Source organism: Gavialis gangeticus, unplaced genomic scaffold (genome assembly GCF_001723915.1).
Source record: "Gavialis gangeticus isolate Ggan-Ray unplaced genomic scaffold, GavGan_comp1, whole genome shotgun sequence".
Taxonomy (NCBI): Eukaryota; Metazoa; Chordata; order Crocodylia; family Gavialidae; genus Gavialis; species Gavialis gangeticus.
Genome location: NW_017729033.1, coordinates 1,035,836 through 1,043,336, shown reverse-complemented (window position 1 = coordinate 1,043,336; position 7,501 = coordinate 1,035,836). Strand labels below are relative to the sequence as shown.

Below are 7,501 nucleotides of genomic sequence, written 5' to 3'. Positions count from 1 at the left end.
AGGAACCTCACTGGTATAAAAGGATGGGGATGGGAGCCAGGCCTGCCCATGCCAGCGCTGCGCTTACTTGTAAAGCTGGAAAGCACGCTCTCCATCGCCTGGGATTCATTCCCCGCACCCCTCTGCTGCTTTGTTATTGTAGGGTCTCTTGTAAGCACTGCTGCTATCTGCCTGCAGGATTGTCTGCGTGCTGGTTTTAAGCCTGGAGGGTCACTCAGGGGCACCAGGATCCAGCCAGGAACAAGGAGAGCTTGCTTCTTTTCCTAGCTGTGCCACTGCTGACCAGGGTGACCTTGGTCAAGTCCCTTACCCTGCCATTTGTTGAGTTCAGGCCCTCTGTGTTTCCGGGGATGCCTGCAGTACCTTGCAGGGTTCCCGAGCTGTGTTGCCAGATCCTGCTCAGCTTTTAGGAGGACGCTGTCAAGACGGGCATGTTCTGATTGCAGGTGTTCTCCAAAATCTTCAGTCATGAGGCTCTGGAGAGCTACCTTCCCAAGATCCAGCTGGTGATCCAGGACACGCTCCGGGTGTGGAGCAGCACCCCCGAACCCATCAACGTCTACCACGAGACGCAGAAGCTCACCTTCCGCATGGCCATCCGGGTCCTGCTGGGCTTCCGCATCCCCGACGAGGAGCTCGGCCAGCTCTTCGAGGTCTACCAGCAGTTCGTGGAGAACGTCTTCTCCCTGCCCCTGGACTTGCCTTTCAGCGGCTACAGGAGGGTAAGAGGCTTCCCCAAATGCTGCCTAGGGTGGGGGGTCCAGTGTCGTGGCGTCCAGCACTGGTCTGGGATTAAGGAGATGTTCCTCACTGTGCCGCAGATTCCCTGTGTGGGCTTAGGGCAGTCGCTTAACCCACCCCGCGCCTCAGTTTGCATCTGTATATTGGGGGCAATACCCCTGCATCACACTGGGGAGCCCATTAATGGCTGGAAGTGCTGAGACTATAAAGCGATCAGTGCCATGCCCAGGTGATGGGGGTGGAAAGGTATCAGGATGCCTATTCCTTGCCTTCGTGTTTATTCTCTAGTCCCTGATGCAGAAATGTGCTGGGATCCCGCTCTTGCTTCCTTGGCCCCATGCAGTCTGACACAGGGAGGAGTAGGTGGCATTTTGCTGCTTTTTTAGCAGGGGGTTTTCTTTGTTCATATCACCTAACTCGACTGCCATCAGCTCTCCGTGCCCGGCTTTTACTCACATATCCGACTGCTTGAAAAGCACCGGGAAACCGGCTTTTCCTCTCATTTCTAGTTTCTTTCCAATCTTTGGATGGAAGGCTCGAAAAGTCAGCTGTTTTAGAAAACGAAAAACATTTAATTTTTATTCTTGTCCTGAACCCAGCGACCTCAGAGAGCAGCAGACGTTTGAAAAATTTCTTTTCCGTTTTTTCCCACCCCCGTTACAAACTTTCCTCCTGTTCTGACCCAGCTTTCTGGGAGGGATGCTCCTCTCAGTGGTGCTCCAGGGATGGGATGCTTTTGAGATCCTCTGCAGATCAAGGTGCTAGCTAGGAGCCTCAGCCTTGCTCTTGCAAACCTGCCATTGCTTTTGGGAAGGCAGCTGGGGACTGACATTGCATTCATGGGAAGAGGAGCCCTCCTGTGGGATGGGTGGATTCCTTTAGGGGAGGAAATGTGACACGGGACGGGGAGGTAAAGCGTGTGTGAACTGGGGATGTCCGAGGACGTTTGCCCAGGACTTCTTTCTAGCACTGCGACGCCCCGCCATCCCATGCAAATTGTAGGCCCCTTAAAGCTGATTTCCTCTGGGTGCCCTGGGGTGGATGAGAAGCTGCGATGCCCCGGCTTCTCGTTTCACAGGCTGACGGCTTGGCGTTTTCTAGGGGATCAGAGCACGCGAGACCTTGCAGAAGGGGCTGGAGAAAGCCATTCGGGAGAAACTGCAGAACACGCAGGGCAAAGACTACGCCGATGCGCTGGATATCCTGATAGAAAGTGGCAAGGAGCATGGCAAAGAGCTGACCATGCAGGAGCTGAAGGTAAGGACGTCCTCCCAGGTGTTTCCAGCTGTTCCACCTCCCCGAACTCACTGCCGCAGGGCCGCTTGCTGTCTGGGTCCTTCTCCCCCTTCCCCAGATGATCCCCAGGCAGCTCGAACACGAGACAGGAGGAAGCCAGCAAGAAGTAAGACCCAGGGGCTGCCGTCGCATGGGCGTGCTGGCAACGCTGCCTCTCAGTCCCCGCCGGGACGCTGCGGTTCGGCAGCCCGGCCATTTCCCCCCGAGCACAGAGAGGTCATTCACCGCGTTAGCCTGACGTCAGGGTGGATTCGTACCTTGCAGACTCGCTAAATTGGAGGCAAAGAAATGAGCTTTCAGGAGCCTGAGCTCACTCCATCAGCTGCCCTGCAAGGGCAGGCCCAGAGCGGCGTGTTTCCCCAAGAGCCGTGTTTATTTAGCGATCCTATCCAGGCCTCCACAAAGAGCGTTTCTGGGAACCGTGTCGCTGCGGCATAGAGGTGCTCTCTGTTTGCAGGCGCGCGGCAAACACGGACCCCAGCGCCGGGCCCAGGACCGCTCACGATGCTGCTTCTCAGCGCGGCAGGGGAGGGGACGGAGGAGCAGAGCGGGGAGGCGACTTTCCTGCACCCGTGTGTGCCGGGGGGGGTCCCCAGCCCTATCTTGGGCTCTCAGCTCCATCTATCTTGTCCCTGGGCACCCGCTGCAGCCGGGTGCCTCATTTCAGAGCTCATTGGCTTGGACCCAACAAGTAGCTGAAACTTAGCCACGCGGGTGGTGCTGAGAGGAAGAGGGAAGGCATCCCACGGGGACGTTTTCTGCTTCCTATGACACGGGAATGATTGAAGCGGGGCTGCTGCCGGCTGTGCCACGCTTCGCACAGGGCTCCCCGTTGTTGTCGTTTGCTAAATCTGTTTGAGACGGAGCTGGCTTTTGTGTGGTTCGTGCTTGCAAATCTCCAGGGGCCGTCAGCCGGGCACATGGCTGCAGCTGGGAAGGAAAGGCTGGCATGTAGGCTGGAGCATTGGGTCACCCATTGAAACCCGGCTCAGGCTGTCACTGCTACCTGCTGCATCTGTAGCAGCTGGTCAGCTTCAGCCCGGCTCCTAGCAGACAGGTACTTGCCTCATTTGCTGAAACGATAGCAGGTATACATATAAGTTCAGAGATGATACCTTTTATTAGACCAGCTGAGTCTAATATTGGTAATAACACCTATTATTGGTCTAATAAAAGGTATCGTTTCCGAACCAAGAATTCTAGTTTTTTTTTGCATTTCTTTTGTCACACAGCTACCAAATACACCCCTAGACCTGCTGTTGTCATCATTGCCAAGTGGATCAAGAGAGGGGGCATGTTGCCATGGAAAATGGAGATGCTTTTTCAGCCCCCGGGGTGGTGTTTCTGGGGGGGGGCGGAGGGTGAGAACAAGGGAGGGGGTGAAGGACAGTAGAAACTTTCCTGCCCGTGGGTCTCGCCCACCACTCAGTTGGGCTGTTGCACCTCCAGAGCAGGCAGCAGGCTCTGGCTGGGGTCAGGAGCAATCCGGATATGGCCCCCAGTACCCCCAGCCGAGAGGTTGCTTACCCCTTCCTGTGCCAGGGACAGGCGGGGCGGGGTGGGGGAGCCGGGTGGTTTTGCTGGGATTCGCGGCAGAGCCCAGGGGAAGCCCTGCAGAGCTGCAGTGCCGTGTGTGCACGTGTGCGCATGCGTATGTGTGCGTGCCCTTGCGTCAGCGGGGGAAGCAAACGCGGCCACCCCCAACCACCCTAAAGCACACAGGGACATGTCTCTCCCTTGGCTTGGAAAGCATCCCTGACCTCTTCAGTGACTTCCTCCTCCTCGGCCTGGCAGCAGAAGCCAGTTGTGCCAATGTGCACGATGGGCATATGCTTTCTTTGAGGGCTGGGCTGAGACCAAACTGGGCTCATTGCAGCTGTGAAATCCAGCCAGTGGAAGGTGAGTGCTGTAGGAGGATTGTACTGCAGCAGCCCTGTATTGCCTCCCTGCATCCAGTGCCTGCTCCAATGCATGCATTGCAGCAGCCCTGTATTGCCTTGGTGCAGAATCACTGCTTCAGGCACGGCCATAATACAAATGGTGATTTCTTTGTCTATTAGGCAGCACCTTCCATAGTCAGCTGTGTTTTGTCCTTCCAGCATGTAACGTGGGCTTCCTTCTGTTTTCAGGACGGCACCTTGGAGCTGATCTTTGCCGCCTACGCGACCACGGCCAGTGCCAGCACCTCTCTGATCATGCAGCTCCTCAAACACCCCCGGGTCCTGGAGAAGCTGCGCGAGGAGTTGCGGACCAAGGGCATCCTCCACAATGGCTGCATCTGCGAGGGATCCCTCCGGCTTGACAACATCAGCAGCCTGCAGTATCTGGACTGCGTGATCAAGGAGGTGCTGCGTCTCTTCACTCCCATCTCTGGAGGGTACAGGACGGTCCTGCAAACCTTCGAGCTGGATGTGAGTATTTCAGCTCTGGGTGCATCTTGCTGCTTGCCTCCCAGTGGGACCTGACAACTTTAGGATGGTGTGTGCCAGGGTCACTTGGGCTCTGGGGACAAGCAAGGGGTGCCAGGTCCATATGGACAGTTTTAGGATGATGTGTGCCAGGGTCACTTGGGTTTCAGGGACAAGCAAGGGGTGCCAGGTCCAGATGGACATAGAGGGTGGAGGATCTTAGAGACTACGGCAGCGATTCTCAACCAGGGTAACGTGAGATCCTTTTAAGGGGGATGCAGGGTGTTATACAATATGAGCACTGTTAGGTGTGCAAACACCTGCATGTGAGTCACGAAATAAATCCAGAGATTTCCAATAGGAATCCATTGGATCAAATCTATGTTGACCTATTGGGGGTCTTTCTGGTTTCTTTGCAACAGAAGAATTGCTCTGTTATCTTTTTTGTAGGCAAGAAAGGAGTAGAAGTTCAGAGCTAGCATTTTCCAGGGGGTGGAAAAGCAGGACTTGGGTCCCACAGCTTTACCTGCGGCAGGTTCAGATGTGATGTCTTGTGCTGCGGCAGGGTTGACAATAGTTTTCTGAAGAGTTTAGATGATGGATTTGTATAGGATGGCTTGGCCAGGGCTGATCCCATCTCAGGCAGGAGGTTAGGTGAGATGCGATCTCCGAAGGTCCCTTCCAACCTGACTTCTCCATGATTTTGATGATCTGACTGTTGATGCAGAATATGGAAAGGACCTTTTTGAACCTTCCTACATAACTCAGACAGGGGGGAATAAATTTTGCACAGCCATGCAAACAAGGAGATGTAGAAGCTTTCCTGAGGGTATTCTGGGTATATTCTGTATTGCGAGTCTCATTTACGCTCAGAGGCTTTCTCAAAGAGGAAGTTTTTGTGGCAGGTGAAATATGTGGTGTAGGAGGAGATCAGGTAGTGTCAGGTAGTACACCATATCTTGACGGTTGCACGGGGGATTATTAATATTTATCTACATACTCGTGCATGTTCACAGCCTGATTTGGGCACAAGGGATCACATGCAATTAGAGAAACTTGCATGGGGCTCGATACCTACTTAGCAATTTAACCCAGAGAGAGGATGAATTAGAGTCCTGCCGGTGGGAGATCAGTGCAATTGCTCTGTGTCCCCCATGGTACAACTGACTCACAACGTGGCCCATGACCTGGCACCAAATCTTCCAGGCTGCCAAAGTTGAGAAAAGTCTAAATGTCGAAAGAGAAACTCGTGATGGCTTTGAAGCCAAAACCTAAATTGGGGTGTGACGGGGGAAAGGTTATTGCAAAGGGCAGCCACAGCCTTTTGGATGACAGGCTGGTGACTCACCACAACGGATGGAAATTTCTACTGGCAAAACAAAACGTTGAGAGAGACCCGGCTGTCGCAGCAAATCTCTATTAATGTTTGGATTGGAGTCAGAGACTGTTTAAAGTCATCAGGGGAGGATAAATTGCTCTACATACGCATCAGTGCTTTCCCTGAACACCTGGGCGCTAATTCGCATTATGGGCGTATGCTGTTACGTGTGTAGGGGAAGGGGGGATGCCAGTGCCTCCTGTATAGCTTGTCTGGACATTGCAATGGGAAGGGCTGAATGACAAGCGGGAAGAAAGCAGAGGTGGGAGAAAGCTGCATTTTCCTGCATCATCGGGTGGTCTAGATGCTGAGGTCTCTGACTGGTTTAAAGGAAAGTCTTTCAAGTTGCACTCGTGTAACTAGACTAGGCAGGGGTTAAAGGGATGACATCTACTTGTTAGATCAGCTCACGAAACCAAGCTATGAATATTTCCACGTCTCCAGCTTGCCTCGCCTCCCCCCAGGTTGGCTATCCCTTGGGTTTTTGCAGGCAGGGCTTGCCGTTTCTATGAAAATTAAGGGGTGTTTTGGGTGGGTTTTTCTGGGGGGTGACCTCTTTTATTGGACCAATTGCATAGCTGGGAGAGATGTTCGATGAGCTTTTGGTCACAAAGTGGGTGTGGGCTAATTGCGTCTCATGTATTTCCTGGATTGTCACAGCTACAACAACCTTCCAGCCGTTTTATTTTGGAAAGCTTAGCTTTTTTCGCCTTTCCTGCTTCTTGTGAAAGAGCCATAAAAGCAAAGCGACAAACAAAGATTCACATCCTGCAGCTGCTTGGGCAGGGGGGAAGATTTTGTGGGGGCATAAACGGATCAGAGCATAGCTGACTATCCCAAGGACAAAATACAAATGATTACAGAAGGTGCTGCCTAACATACAAATAAATGACCCTTTATATTATGGTCGTGCCCAGATCAGTGAGTCCTGACCAAGGCACCCCAGCACCCTGCAGTGCCACAGTAGTCTTTTAAGGGTGTTAAGTGCCACACAATATTAGCGCCGTTAGTCGTGCAAACTCGTACAAATGATTCGCAAGAGAAACCCAGAGATATTAAATAGGAGCCCAGAGCGTTACAAATGCTTTGACCTGTTCTGGGCTGGCTGAGTTCTTTGCAAAATGGCTCTATTGATTTTTCTGGCAACTGGGATTGATATGAGATTTCTTTTCTCTTTAGTGTCTTTACATCTATTCAGTGGATGGCCACGTGACGCTGATGCATTTCTTGTCTTTCTTTCCCCTTCTCTACAGGGCTTTCAGATCCCCAAAGGCTGGAGTGTCATGTACAGCATCCGGGACACCCATGACACCGCCCCGGTATTCAAGGATGTGGACGTTTTTGACCCGGACCGTTTTGGGCAGGGTCGCACCGAAGACAAAGATGGCAGGTTCCATTACCTCCCCTTCGGTGGGGGCGTACGGACCTGTCTTGGCAAGCATCTGGCCAAGCTTTTCCTCAAGGCACTAGCCATTGAGCTGGCCAGCACAAGCCGGTTCGAGTTGGTCACCAGGACTTTCCCTAGACTCATGCTGGTGCCTGTGGTCCACCCAGTCGATGGACTCAAGGTGAAATTTTTCGGACTGGATTCCAACCAGAACGAGATTTTGACGGAGACAGAAGCCATGTTGGGGGCAACGGTGTAAACCAACTCCTGCTCGCACCTGCCCTCCGCTGG

General features: G+C 53.1%; 1 protein-coding gene across 1 annotated transcript in view; it reads left to right on the top strand.

Moving 5' to 3' along the window:
* Positions 1-7,495, top strand: part of LOC109304093 (cytochrome P450 26B1) — a 26,717-nt gene extending 19,222 nt beyond the window's left edge. The window contains exons 2-5 of the mRNA XM_019526597.1: positions 447-722; positions 1,843-1,998; positions 4,167-4,448; positions 7,077-7,495. Coding sequence (XP_019382142.1) covers positions 447-722; positions 1,843-1,998; positions 4,167-4,448; positions 7,077-7,469 — 1,107 coding nt within the window. The 3' untranslated portion in view covers positions 7,470-7,495. The remainder of the gene's footprint in view (positions 1-446; positions 723-1,842; positions 1,999-4,166; positions 4,449-7,076) is intronic.
* Positions 7,496-7,501: the final 6 nt, after the last annotated feature.